Source organism: Thamnophis elegans, chromosome 1 (assembly GCF_009769535.1).
Source record: "Thamnophis elegans isolate rThaEle1 chromosome 1, rThaEle1.pri, whole genome shotgun sequence".
Taxonomy (NCBI): Eukaryota; Metazoa; Chordata; class Lepidosauria; order Squamata; family Colubridae; genus Thamnophis; species Thamnophis elegans.
The window spans coordinates 170,537,149-170,551,948 of record NC_045541.1 but is presented as its reverse complement, the minus strand read 5'-3'; the positions used below and the strand labels follow the sequence as shown (position 1 = coordinate 170,551,948).

General features: G+C 43.6%; 1 protein-coding gene across 1 annotated transcript in view; it reads right to left on the bottom strand.

Moving 5' to 3' along the window:
* Window positions 1-14,800, bottom strand: part of CSNK1G2 (casein kinase 1 gamma 2) — a 132,456-nt gene that overhangs the window by 47,545 nt on the left and 70,111 nt on the right. Inside the window, exon 2 of the mRNA XM_032209282.1 lies at window positions 12,394-12,945. Coding sequence (XP_032065173.1) covers window positions 12,394-12,580 — 187 coding nt within the window. The 5' untranslated portion in view covers window positions 12,581-12,945. The remainder of the gene's footprint in view (window positions 1-12,393; window positions 12,946-14,800) is intronic.

The following is a 14,800-nucleotide window of genomic DNA, read 5'->3' as shown; positions in this document are numbered from 1 at the left end:
TACTCTGTTTTCCTGAAAATAAGACCTCCCTGGATAATAAGCCCAATTGGGCTTTTGAGCGCATGCACTAAAATAAGCCCTCCCCAAAAATGTTTAACCGCATGCGCAGCCGGTCCCCATTTGCTCTGGTTGCTTGCTGCACAAACAACACAAAGTGAGGAGGCAAGGCTGGGAGGGGGGGAAAACATGCCCTATGCATCCCATACGCCCTTCCTAATGCTCACTCCCGCAACCCTAGCCACCGCTTCTCTTCTGTCATGCTAATGGACACCGCAAAAAGAGCGGCAGGCCCAGCAATGTGCAACACAACAGCAGCCATGAGGTGACCATGTTCACTGTCTCCTGCACCTCAAAAATAATAAGACCTCCCCGAAAATAAGACCAAGCATTTATTTCAGAGGTCAAATGTGGAAACACAGTAGATAGATGGATGGATGGATGGATGGATAATTGAAAGAGGAAATTTGAGAAATGATTATACCCTAAAGGGATGTTGCATTAACTGTAATTAATTAATGTTAATGACCTATACCCACTATAGGGTTTTAATTAAGTCTCTTTCAACTGCTTAGCAAACTTGGTGAGACAAGGCAGGTGCACAGTGCCCCCCATGACTTGTGGCAACTGAGTGTGCAGAGTGAAATGAGGAGGAACAGCGCTGCTCCTTCCCCACTGCAGCACCAGTGAAAAACTATGAGAAAAACTATGCAGAAATGCTTACAGAAACAAAAAGCAGGTTTGCTCTGCCTAGGAAGCAGAGAAAGCATGAGAAAAAAGCTCAGGCTGGAGCCACCCTTATTTACTAACATGAGGAAGGGAAGGGAACAGTCAGCTTTCCAAAACTGTGTTACTACAGCCTGGGTCAATAAAGCAGAGTTTATTTATATTCTTTCAAATTATATGATTTATATAGCCGCCCATCTCACACAAGTGACCGGGATTAAAAATGCAAAAAAATAATAATCAGGCGTATAACTCTTCGGGCCCAAGGACAAAACCACTCACAGAAGAAGAAAAAAGGCACAACAGTAATAGCAAAGCTCATTTAGCCTCCTGACTCAAACACCCAGGAAACAGCCAGGTGCCTTACAAAAGGCAATCAATCAATCAATCAATCAATCAATCAATCAATCAATCAGAATAGAACTGGAAGGGACCTTAGAGGTCTTCTAGTCCAATCCCTGCTCAAGGAGGAGACCCTATACCCGTGATGGCAAACCGATGGCATGTGTGCCAGAGGTGGCACACAGAACCCTCTGTGGGCATGCACGCTGTCTCCAGCTGCTCTATTGGTTTCAGGTGTGCATGAAAACATCCCAAAAACACCCTGAAAACATCCCAGAAAACATCCAGAAAACGTCCCTAAAAATGGTCTGAAAAACAGCCCCCAAAACAGCCTAAAAACGGTCTGAAAAACAGCAAAAAAACAGGCATGCGCACATCAGCTGGTCTTTGGGTTTCCAGTGGTGTGGCATGCACACATGCATGTGCGTTCCAGTTTGGGCACTCGGTGCTGAAAAGGTTCGCCATCACTGCCCTATACCATTTCGGACAAATGGGTGTCCAGTCTCTTCTTAAAAATCTCTAGTGAGAAGGACCCATAATTTATGAATGCAAGCAGTTCTTAGCTAGGAAATTTCTCCTTAATTCCAGGTTGCTTCTCTCCTTGATTAGTTTCTGTTAGGAATATAATCTAACGGTTGGGTTGGCAATATATAAATCATGTAACAATATTGTACCTGTTTCTTTAAATCATACTGTAAAATGTGATTGGTTGCTGTTTTCCTCAATCGGCCATAAGAGGGAGCCAGAATGACTGTTAGCTCTCTGTTCGTTAGATGCTGGGCTGATCTGATCTGAGTGTTTTGGAAGCTGGCTGTTAGAAAGTGCCGTGAGCTATTGTAAGTTTTGCAACTGCTAGCAAACTTTTGAGTACTGAACTGATTATATGATACTGGACTATGTTATTCCTTAACTGATGCTGGGCTGATCTGAGTATTTTGGAAGCTGGCTGTTAGAAAGTGCCGTGAGCTATTGTAAGTTTTGCAACTGCTAGCAAACTTTGAGTACTGAACTGATTATACGATACTGGACTATGATTATTCCTTAACTGAAAGACATGACTGTCTTATCCCTGTATGATTTGGACTGTTTGATGGACTCTGATACCTCTATTTCCACGAAAGTAAAAGCCTATTTAAACTGCAGTGTCTCTGTATGCTGATTTGTGTGTTCTCCAACAAGACTCTCACAACGCTTCTCTGAACGCACTCGCTCTCCCAACGGGGAACTTACTAACAGGGGTACACCTGACCTTTTGCACCTATGTTTCAGTATTTGTCCCCATCTTAGCCATGTCCCACCATTGGGGTCCAGCTAGCTTACCTAACAGTTTCCTAACCTAAGAAGGTTGGGTCTGTCCAAATTTCATAGGGCAGACCTTGCCACTGAGAAGACACAACTCTTGGATCTAGCACAGAGGTGTCAAACTGGTGGCTTGCAGGCCAGATGCGTCACATGCACGCCACGCCCACCCTGGCTCTGTAAAGGCAAAAAACATTGCGATACGCCCCATGATGCAATCAAGTTTGAGATCTATGGTCTAGCATGATGATTTGAAAGATCTGGAGCATGCTTCTTCTACTACAGGTCCTCCTCGACTTACAAACCGGTCACTTAGCCACCCTTCAAAGTTACAACAGACCCTGAAAAGGCTATTTACGACCTGGTTCGAACTTCCAACATCTGTCTTGCCTGCCACCCATAGTCACATGACTGCATTTTGTGTGTTCTGCAACTGGCCACCATTTATAGCTGTTTGTACCGTTTCAGTGACTGCAATTTGACACGTATCTGCGAGAAATATGGAAGAAATACTTCTAGTTTCTGACAAAAAGCACCCATATCAAACAATGGGTTCGCTTAACCACCACGGTGTTCGAGTAATGACAGCCGCAAAAAAAGTCATAAGATCGTTTACAGTCATGCAATGGCCAATGTCATGACTCACCATCAAAATTGCTGGCTCAATTACAGTCGTAAGTCAAGGACTACCTACCGTGTTTTGCCGAAAATAAGACAAGACTTTATTTTCGGGAAGGTCTTATTATTTTTGAGGTGCAGGAGGCGGCGAGCGTGATCACCTCAAGGCTGCTGCTGTGTTGCAATATTTTTGGGGAGGGTTTATTTTAGCGCATGTGCTCAAAAGCCCGATTGGGCTCATTATCCGGGGAGGTCTTGTTTTGGGGGAAACAGGGTGTACATCTGAACAGAAACAATGGGGCAAGGGCAGAACAAGAAGCAATGGGTGGAATCAAGGAGAGAAGCAATCAAGGAGAATTGAGGAGAGAAGCAACTTAGAATGAAGGAGAAAATTCCTGACAGTTAGAACAATTAATCAGTGGAACAGCTTGCCTCCAGAAGTTGTGAATGCCCCAACACTGGAAGTCTTTAAGAAGATGTTGGATAGCCATTTGTCTGAAACGGTATAGGGTTTCCTGCCTAGACAGGGGGTTGGACTAGAAGACCTCCAAGGCCCCTTCCAACTCTGCTATTGTATTGTATTGTATTATTATTGTAAGCCCTACAAATAGCTTGCTCTTATGTTGCATAAGTTCAATTCTAACATATGGAATCTATTTTGGACTTGGCCTATCTCAAAGGGCTGGCAACAGTCATGAAAGCATGTACTTTCCCTTCCTTCCCTCTTTTGTACATGAATAGTGATGTCACATGCCAAAGGTCCAGACCGGGTATTGTGACATTACAATGTGTATGTTGTCAGACTTCCTGGATCCAACTCCAGAATGAATCTTTTTTTTTTCTTTTTGCTATTATCATTAGAGCATCACAGGGGGCTGCTTAGTAGCCATGAAATCTAGGAGCTGGTAAAAATAAAAACAATTAACCACTGTTGATAGGAAAGACAAACATGCTTAATGGTGGGTGTAACGGTACAGCCAGTCCTTGACTTAGCGACCACAACTGAGCCCCAAATTTCGTTGTTAACCGAGATATTTGTTACGTGACTTTTGCCCCATTTTATGATCTTTCTTGCCAGTTGTTAAATGAATCACTGCAGCTGTTAAGTGAACAACACAATGGTTAAGTGAATCTGGCTTCCCCATTGAGTATCCTTGCCAGAAGGTCGCAAAAGGGGATCACATGACGCCAGGACACTGCGACCGTCATAAATATGAATCAATTGTCAAGCATTTGAATTTTGATCATGTGACCACGGGGGAGGCTTGCAATGATCGTAAGTGTGAAAATGGTCGTAAGTCACTTTTTTCAGTGCCATTGTAACTTTGAACGGTCATTAAATGAACTGTTGTAACTCAAAGACTTACACAACTGGGGGCGGGGGGAGAGACCACAAAACACAAAGGCCTGCAAATTGAAGTAGAACGACTGTGGCAAAAGAAAGCAAAGATTGTAATATGTGTCTTGGGTGGAACCCCAAAACAACTGGAGCACGACTGGAACACCACCAGCATTGACAAAATCTCCACCAGTCAATTGCAAAAGGCAGCTTTACTTGGGACAGCTTACATCCTGCGACGATACCTTCAACTCCATCAAAAAAATGACATCTGGCTATCCCTGGTTGTTGGGAAAGGCTTGATAGGTGGATAAAAACATGCCAAATCTAGTCTAAACATCTGCCTGACAAGAGGGCAGAAAGTAAGGAAGCTCACAACTGGCTAAGAAGAAACAGGGTGATTTTATATTTCACAAGTAAGATAAAAAAGAAACATCACTTCAAAGTTTGCTGCTGAAGCTCAAGTGCATTTCAAACTCTTCTTCATCAGAAGAGTTAAAGGCAAACTGTTCAAATGACTTCATGCGTTATAAAATGCAACACTTTAATATCTTGAAACAGAGTGGGCCACTTGACCATTTTACCTACCGTATTTTGGGGAGTATAAGACACCCCCCCCAAAAGGGTGAAAATCTGGGTGTGTCTTATACACTGAATACAGCATTTTTGACCTACCAAAACCCTGCCCATTTTGCAAAACGGATGTGCAGAGGGTTTGGGGAGGCTTGCAAAGTGCTCCTGGGAGCTGGGGAGGGCAAAATTGAGTGAAAAACGGGCCAGTTTTTCCTAATTTTAGCCCCCCAACTCCCAGGAGCACTCTACAAGCCTCCCAAGCCTCCCTTTTCTTGCAAACGAGGTGTGCAGAGGGTTTGGGAGGCCTGCAGAGTGCAAAACCTTTTTTTTTAACAAAATTTACCTCTTCAAAATCATGGTGTGCCTTATAGTCCGAAAAATACGGGTATATTTAATTTTAAAGAGGAGTTTTCCATTCCCTGTCAATATCTCCCCCTCACCATCACAACCCCTGCAGAACAAGGCCAAAGGATTAAATGGAAATTACAGTGTGTACCAAAGGTCAGGCCCATAGATAAATTTATTACAGAAATCACATTAAATGTTGAACTCATTACCATTTTTTGTAAGCACTTCCTCATTCGTTTGACTTATGATCTTTGAAAATTCCTAACTGCAGTAACTGTAACACAATCCCTGAAAATAATTCATTAATAAAATTAATAAAACACCAATTGATCACCGATTGATCAAACTCAAGGCCCGGAGGCTGGATCCGGCTGGTGAGGTGTTTAGAACTGGCCTACGGGGCCAACCTGGAAACAGCAAAGGGCAGGACCACGGCCCTACTGAGCTCCGTTTTAGCTAGCGGAGGGTTGCAGGATGCCGTCGCAGCCAAAAATGCAGCTTGGGAGCCCATTTTCACTGGCAGAGTGCTCGGGCCACCCTAGGCACCCCCAACACAAATGACATTGAACTCCCCCCCACTCCCTGGCCTCCCAAGTTAAAACAACCCTGATGTGGCCCTCGATGAAATCGAGTTTGACACCCCTGCTGTAAAGGATTTTCAAAACTCCTGTTTCCAAAAAGATGATTCATCAGCCAATAGATTTAATCTCTCTCTATCACAGGTGGTATTCAGCTGGTTCGGACCGGTTCAGGCGAACTGGTAGAGAAGATCGTGGGTGGGTTAGGGTCTAACCCCAGCTCTACGCCATCATATTTAGCATGTTTCTGAGGAGCGAGCAAAGCAGAAGCACAAAAGACCGGGCGCATACGTGGAAGGGGCGCGTGCGTGCAAAGCGAGCGAGCGCAGGGCCAATCGGTGGTAAAAATAAGTGAAATCCACTGCTGCTCTCTCTATATTTCTATAATCGCCCTGAGTTCCACTGGTTAAATGGGTGAATGTAGAAATTAGCATGCAAATGTGTAGAATAGAAGTTGCTTTAGGTATATAGTTGCCTGCATAATTTGCCTGATAAGTTTGTATGTATGTTTCAATGAATTCCTAAGCAAACAGAAGCTAATCCAACCTCCGCATGTTACAAAACTAAACATTATATGGAAATAATAACTTACATTTGTTTAGATTCAAACTCAAGAGAATTATGAATAACCAGGTGCCAAAATTTAGAAAGCATTCCAGTTAATTCACTGCTATTTCTTTTTTCTTACAGTAAAGTTGTTAATAAACTGCAAAGAGGTAGATATGAGTCATTTGATTCAAAAATAGACAGAGGAAGATAACCTCCTGATCCTTCTAATCTCTCCATTTGTTTTTGCTCTTTGGTTTACTTTCAGCAACTATACCTGGTCCTTGACTTTCAACCATTTGTTTAGTCACCCGTTGCAAGGTATAGGTAAAGGTTCCCCTCGCACATATGTACTAGTCGTTCCTGACTCTAGGGGGCGGTGCTCATCTCCGTTTCATAGCCGAAGAGCCAGTGCTGTCTGAAGACAACTCCGTGGTCATGTGGCCGGCATGACTAAACGCCAAAGGCTCACAGAATGCTGTTATCTTCCCACCAAAGGTGGTTCCTATTTTTCTACTTGCATTTTTACATGCTTTCGAACTGCGAGTTGGGCAGAAGCTGGGACAAGTAATGGGAGCTTACTCCGTTACACGGTGCTAGGGATTCGACCTGCCGAACTGCAGACCTTTCTGATCGACAAGCTAAGAGTCTTAGCCACTGAGCCACCGCGTACCTTTGTGGAAGGTATAGCATCACTGAAATAAATGACTTACAACGGCTTCCCATAGTTGTTAAAGCATCCCCAAGATCACATGATCCAAATTCAAGCACTTGGCAACTGGCATGTATTTATGACGGTTGCAGCATGCCAGATAAAAATAATCACCATTTGTGACCTTCCCAGCCGACTTTTGGCAAGCAAAGTCAATGGGAGGAGCTGAATTCTTTTAACAACCATGATTCATTTAACAACTACAGTGATTCACTTAACAAATGGCAAAAAAGGCGATAAAATTGGGAACAATTCGCTTAAAAACTAGTTTCCCCCGAAAATAAGTCCTATCCTGAAAATAAGACCTATAATGCTTTTGAGCGCATACACCAAGATCTTCCCCCCAAAATAAGACCTAGTGAAAGGGTGGGTGTGGCCAGCACAGGAGGCAGAATAACCTAACCCTAACCTAGCTTGGCAACTGACTCACATTTATGACTTGTTGCAATGTCCTTGTGGGTCATGTGATCAGCTTTTGTGACCTTCTGACAAGCAAAGACAATGTGGAAGCCCGATTCACTTAACAACCATGTTACTAACTTAACAACTTCAGCAATTCACTTAACAATTGTGGCAAGGAAGGTCATAAAATGGGGCAAAATTCACTTAACAATCGTCTTGCTTAGCAATAGAAATTTTGGGTACAATTGTGGTCGTAAACCAAGGACTACCTGTAGTGTTAAAAAAAGGAAGTTGCATGGAAATGTTGAAGTGAAGGCAAGACCAAAAAATATCTCTTCAGATCCCAGTCAGATTTGCTGAAAATTTTAGCCAACATTGGAGACGTTGTTCAAAGCTTATACAACAGGGATCTGCATGGGACAGTTTTGCCAGAAGAGAACTTACACAAGGAGTCACAATCCAAAGTATGCGAAATAAAAGTTCAATAACACTGAAATATTTTAGAACAAGCTGTTTGAAACTGATAAAATAAAAATTAAACTCTTCAGGCTTAATCACACAAGAGAAAAAGGCTTAAGGCACCTTTGCCAATTATTAAACATGCGATGAGTCTATTATATTTTGGGATAAGTGCTAATGGCAGTGGCACAGAAGACAGTTACCATACAGGTATAAGAGACAATTGATTCTACTAAATATCTACAAAACCTGGCAGTTTCTTCAATGAAGAAACAGAAGCTGAAAAAAATTTGATATTTCAGCAAGGCAGATCTGAATTCCATCTCCAAAATAATCTTGAAACATTTACTTATACAAAAGAAAAACAAACATTTTGAAATGGCCTCTACCAGTGGTGGGTTCCGGATGCCATCCCGTCTTAGCGCCTCTGCGAGCCTCTGCGACGCTCCAGCTGCTCAGCGAAGCATCGTGCAGGCGCTGTATGTGCCGTGCACGGGTGCATAAGCGCCAAAGACTTAAAAGACCGGTAAGGAGCTCGGGCAGGCGGGTGGGCCCTCCGGAGCACCGTACCAGAATGGTACCCGGTGCTCCGGGCAGGCTCCGGTACGCCCGTACCGGGGCGTACAGCCTGCAACTCACCACTGGCCTCTACTGTCCCCAAACCTGAACCTTATTAAAAATCTGTGTGGATAAATCAAGCATGCAGCATGTGCAAAGAAATCTAAGAATGTTTATAAGCTAGAAGAGTTCTACAAACAAGAGGGGGGTGGGGGGAAATTCCAAAAAGAACAGAGAGAATTTTAATTGGCTATAGCAGTGTTGGTGAACCTTTTGGGCACCGAGTCCCGAAACGGAAGTGTGTATGTTTGTGCCAGAAACGTTCAGTGCGCATACGCACACTGGGAAGATTATCTTCCGGTTTCTGGCATGTGCACCAGTCACCTGGTCTTCTGGTTTCTGGCACTCATGTGCACGGTAAGACCAGCTGCCCAGTGCGTGTAGTGGAAACTGGAAGATCATCATCCCAGCATGTGCATCGGGCGGCAATTCTTCCAGTTCCCACCGCTTCCACTTGCGCAAAGACCAGCTGGCCGGCGCACCAGAACCTGGAAAAGCAACGGGCAACGGCTGACGGGCCCAGAGGGTCCGAGCCCAGAGGCTCTGAGTGCCACTTCCAACACGCATACCATAGGTTTGCCATCATGGGGCTGTAGGAACATTTGAAAGTTGTTATTTCTGAGAAAGAATGTGTTACAAAGTGCAGTCCAAGCTTCTATACCTAGTGTATTCATTATTTTCATTATGAAGCGGTTTACAACAGCACGAAGATGCATTCAATTTTGCAGAAAGGCGTCATATCTTATATCATGCAGAGTTTGTGTCAGCTTCTGTTCTCTTGTAGATTAAGGAAAACACAATTTGACTAAAACCCTTTGGTGTGGATTTTAAAGGCAGAAATTTTTTCCTTCTCAAGTACACAATCTTTACCATCATCTTGCAAAATGGGATTCCTTTTTAAGTTGTGAATTTACACAGTTAATAATTGGATTTTACTTCTCTGTCTCTGAAAAAAAAAACACATCAAAGTTTGCTATCCAGAGGAAGACACAAAACAGCAGGTGGCTCGGGGAATGGAGTCAATTATCCATTGCGTTCCAGGAATTCTAATGGGCAAGTTACGAATGATCAGAAATTCTAATACTAACACATACATTACTCAGGGATGAAATGCTATCAGTTTGGGCCGGTTCACCTGAAACGGTAGTAAAAAATACTTTTAAAAGATTTTTTTAAAAAAAATTTCAATCGCACATCACACAGCTGATCTTTGGAACTTTAAAAAAAACTTTTAAGCATTTTTTTTTTACTACAGGTTCTCCAGAAACATGGGGATGGGGTGGGAGTCCATTTTTTGCTCCCAGGGGGTGGGGGTGCTGAGAAAAAAAGAAAGAAAGAAAGAAAGAAAGAAAGAAAGAGAGAAAGAAAGAAAGAAAGAAAGAAAGAAAGAAAGAAAGAAAGGAGGGAGGGGGCGGGAGGGAGGGAGGGAAAAAGGAGATGAAGGAAGGACTACAAACCTGGCACTAGACACAACTTCAGAGGATAATCCAGGGTTAGACGGGACCTGGAGGTCATCTAGTCCAACCCTGCTCCAGCAGGACATTGTTAAAGTGAGTTTCTGTCTTTTGATCCCCCCGTTACATGATTGCATAGTCACGCCCACCCAGTCACATGACCCTACCAAGCCACGCTCACCAAGCCACACCCACAGAACCGGTAGTAAAAAAAATTAGATTTCACCACTGACATTATTGTATGTCTGGTTTGCAAACCATGGTTAATGGTTTTGCATTGTATTAGCAGGATGCAAACATGTGTGGCTTTCTCACAAAGCTTTGAAGCCTTCCAAAACCTCACGAAAAACCCATGTGTGATTTGAACAAGGCCACGCATGGCTTTGGAAAGACCTGGTGCAGCCAGCATCTACCTTGCGAACCGACAGACTAAGGCAGGCCAGGCCAGGCCAGTCTTGTCAGGAAGAAGACAGTGAAGGTTATCGGGGGGCGGTGGGGGGGTGGTGGTGGCAGGTCCAGCATGCTGAGTGGAGCACAGGGCTGGCAAAGAGTGCAAAGGGCCCAAAAAGGAAGGTGGGAACAAATGGAAGAGGAGGCAGAAAGTAGAATCATAGGGCTGGAAGGGACCTCAGAGATTTTCTAAGAGCCATGGTGGCGCAGTGGTTAGAGTGCAGTATTGCAGGCTAATTCTGCCAAATGCCAGTAGTTCAATTCTCACTGGCTCAAAATTGACTCAGCCTTCATTCAATAAAATGAAGATCTAGATTGTTGGGGGCAATATGCTGACTTTGTAAACTGCTTAAAGAGTGCTGTAAAGACCTATAAAGCGGTATACAAGTTTAAGTGCTATTGCTATTGCAATTCCAATCCCCTGCTCAAGAGTCAGGCCCTTATATCAATAGCATTTAGACTTATATACCGCTTCACAGTGCCTTACAGCCCTCTCTAAGCAGTTTACAGAGTCAGCCTATTGTCCCCAACAATCTGGCTCCTCATTTTACCCATCTCGGAAGGATGGAAGGCTGAGTCAGCCTTGAGCCTGGTGAGATTTGAACTGCCAAATTGCAGGCAGTCAGAAGAAGTAGCCTGCAGTACAGCACTCTAACCACTGCGCTACCACGGCTTATTTTACCAAGGCTTGGGAATGGCTTGGCTCGGGATAAATTCTTGCCCAAGACAGGTGGGATTCAGTTAAGGACGGCTTCCAGGATTGTCATTGCTAAGCAATGCAGTCATGCCATAGTGTATTTTACAACTTCAAATACCAGTCATTTATTTGTATTTGGGGCAAGGAAGTTTGCAAAGCTATCAAAAGAGGTAATGTAAGGAGAGAATTATTTTGCTCTGGAAGAAAGCATCTTATTTCTGACAGACATTTTTTCAAGAAGCAAAGATCGCAGGTAATATTTGGATTTGAATTAAAGCAGCACTTTTCAACCTTGGCAGCTTTAAGATATGTTGCTGGGGAATTCTGGGAGTCGAAGTCTATGCTTTATATATATATATATACTAGCTGATAACCTGGCGTTGCCCAGGTATTTATAGACGTCAAAGTGTTGGTTGACAGGGAGCCATTGAGAGGGGCCTTTCTTCCCACAACTCCCATGCCCATCATCCCTGCCCTCTCCCTTCCAACTCCAATGCGCTCCTCTTTCCCGCCCTGTCTACTATCCTGGCATTTTGCCCCAAATCCATCAAGCGCTTCTCCACTGGTCCACTTGTGGGCGAATGTCATGGCTGGCTTTCTAGAGGAAGCTGCAAAGGAACTGACATCACAAACAATTGCTGCTCTAGGATGCCACACTCGCTCTCCTTAACGGCCCAGGCTATCCCTTCTCCCTCCCATGACATCAAAAACAATTGTCGCTCTAGGACACTGCACTCGCTCTCCTTAACAGACCAGGCGTTCCAGAGTTATGCTGGAACACAGACATATACCAGGGATGTAGCAGTAGCAATAGCAATAGCAATAGCAGTTAGACTTATATACCGCTTCATAGGGCTTTCAGCCCTCTCTAAGCGGTTTACAGAGTCAGCATATTGCCCCCAACAACAATCCGGGTCCTCATTTTACCCACCTCGGAAGGATGGAAGGCTGAGTCAACCCTGAGCCGTGAGATTTGAACAGCCGAACTGCAGTCAGCTGAAGTAGCCTGCAGTGCTGCATTTAACCACTGCGCCACCTTGGCTCTTTTACACCCCCCAGTATTTGTTTCCAACGGTAAATCATCTGTGTACCAAGTTTGATTGAAATTGCTCGAGGCACTCCAGAGTTATGCTAGAACATAAATACAGCCTATTTTATATATAGAAAAGAAAGAAAGAAAAGAAGGAAGAAAGATAGAAGAAGAAAAAGAAGATAAGAGAGATATAAAGACTTACCCAGTCGAAGTTCCCCAAAGTTGCCGCATCCGATCTTCTTCCCAACGCGAAAATTCGGCCCCACCATTAAGACTCCGGAGTTGGTCCCTGCAGTTCGGCTCCCATGAGTGCTGCGGCTTCCACCCGTTTTAGACATTCTTCTACTCTCCTCGTTTTCCCCTTTCCCTCCTCTCTTATCAAAATCCATAAGTTTGTGATACCCTGGCCTCTCCACGGTTACACCGCTGCCATACAAATCCCAAGATGGCCAAAACTTGAGGAGTGGCTGGGAGGGGGTCGGGGAGGGAGGGGAAGGGAAAGGGGAGAAAAGACGAAGGAGGAATTAAAAAAGCAGGGCTCTTCTTGGTTAATAAACCATCGCGGATGCCGGAGATGTAGGAGGGGAGGGTGTGAGGGGAGACGTCTCCACCCACATGTGCTGGGCTAGTGGAACGGCTGTCCTCGGGCCTGGTCCGCCAGGACTCCAGTCAGCAGCACCTTCCGTCGGATGCTCCTTGGTGAAGACGACATGGCGCAAAAGCAAACTTTCCAGGGCGACTCTTCGTTTCCAAGCTGTGGGGAAAGGGGAGAGGAAGAAAACGTGGTCAGGTTATTGCATGTGGAAAACCCACCCCATTCCTTTTTTTAAAAAAAATGCAAAAGGGAGGGGGGGCAGGGTAAATAAAGCATCCAGATTAGAAAATATCTTAAAAAAAAAATTCTTAAGAAAAAAAAAATCTGTAAGATTGCAGAATTCCGTGGAATTTGGATGATCTCAACCTTGAAATCTCATCAACATCACAAGACTACATCTCAATTACTGCGGCTATGTCGTGTGGGGGAATTTACTGGAGAAAGCAATTATATTCAGTAGAATTAGCCGTAAAAGAAAACCAGGCCATCAAAAAACATGGTGGCTGGACACCATCAAAGATGACACCAACCAGAGAATAAAAAATTGAATAGGAAAATTCAAAGAAGAAGGGCAGGATTGGAAGATGGTCCATAGAATTAGAGGTGTTATTCTGTTGGTTCGAACCAATTCACCAGAACCAGTAGCGGAAAGCACGGGTAGCCCCCCCTCCCCCCGCCTCTATGGCATCTAATTAGACACTTTTTTTTAGCCAAAACACAGACACGGAAGGCTGAGGGCAAGTGCGGACCTAACATGTGCAAGCGAAGCGTGCGCTCTTGCAAACCGGTAGGGAAAGTAAATGAGTACAGGCCCTGCATAGAATTGCCAAGAGTTGGACACCATTGAATGGATAACATCATCGTCATCATCGTCACCACCCTGAAATCTCAGCCTGAAATCTCAGAAATCAAACACACCCACCTGAAATCTCACAATTTTGGGTGATAATATGGAAATCTCGTAAGATATCAGTGTTTCAAAATCTTTTTTTTTTCATTTTAAAATTCCGCAAACATTATTAAAGTAGATACCAGTTTGGTGTAGTGGTGAAGGTGCTGGTCTAGGAACCAGGTGATGGTGAATTCTAGACCTGCTTTAGGCATGAAAAACTGGTGATTCTGGGACAGCCACTCTCTCCCAGACCTCTCTGTTTACAAGGTTGTTTTTGTGGGAAAATTGGAGGAAGAAGGCGTACCGTGTTTCCCCGAAAATAAGACAGGGTCTTATTTTCTTTTGACCCCCGAAATAAGCACTTGGCCTTATTTTCGGGGAGGTCTTATTATTTTTGAGGTGCAGGAGGCGGCGAGTGTGGTCACCTCATGGCTGCTGCTGTGTTGCAATATTTTGGGGAGGGCTTATTTTCGGGGGAGAAATTATTTTAGCATACATGCTCAAAAACCCGATTGGGCTTATTATCTCGGGAGGTCTTATTTTTGGGAAAACAGGGTATTAGGTATGTTTGCCACCTTGAGTTACTTGTAAAATAATAAAGGTAAAATAAAAATCTATTAAATAAATCAGTAAAATGTGACAGGTACTCAGAAGGCTCCAGGTATATTACTGCCAGCTCTCAAATAAACAGAAAGGAATTTCTAAGGAATAGTCACATTCCATCAGTTCTTACAGATTGGTAGAAAATCATTAGTTCAAGTAAAACAGGAGATTGTCGAATTAACTGGACAATCTCTTGTTCTTTAACGTCATTACTTATTCAGCTTCTCCTGATAAGTTGAGTAATTAGTTAGATCCCTCAATTAAGATTAATTGATTTAACAGCAGGGAGAATTGTATCTTGTCAAAAAGAGGGTGGATATTTTTTTCAAATCCAGCAAACCATATTTTTCATGTATTTATTGTATTTATATGCTGTCCACTTCACAATACATGACTCTAGGCAGTGTATCACAAAATGATGAAAATAATAATTAGAAAAAAATCCACAATTAAAATATTAATAAGATGATTAAAAAATCCAAAGGGCTAGAAAGAGCATTAGATATTATTACAATCAAT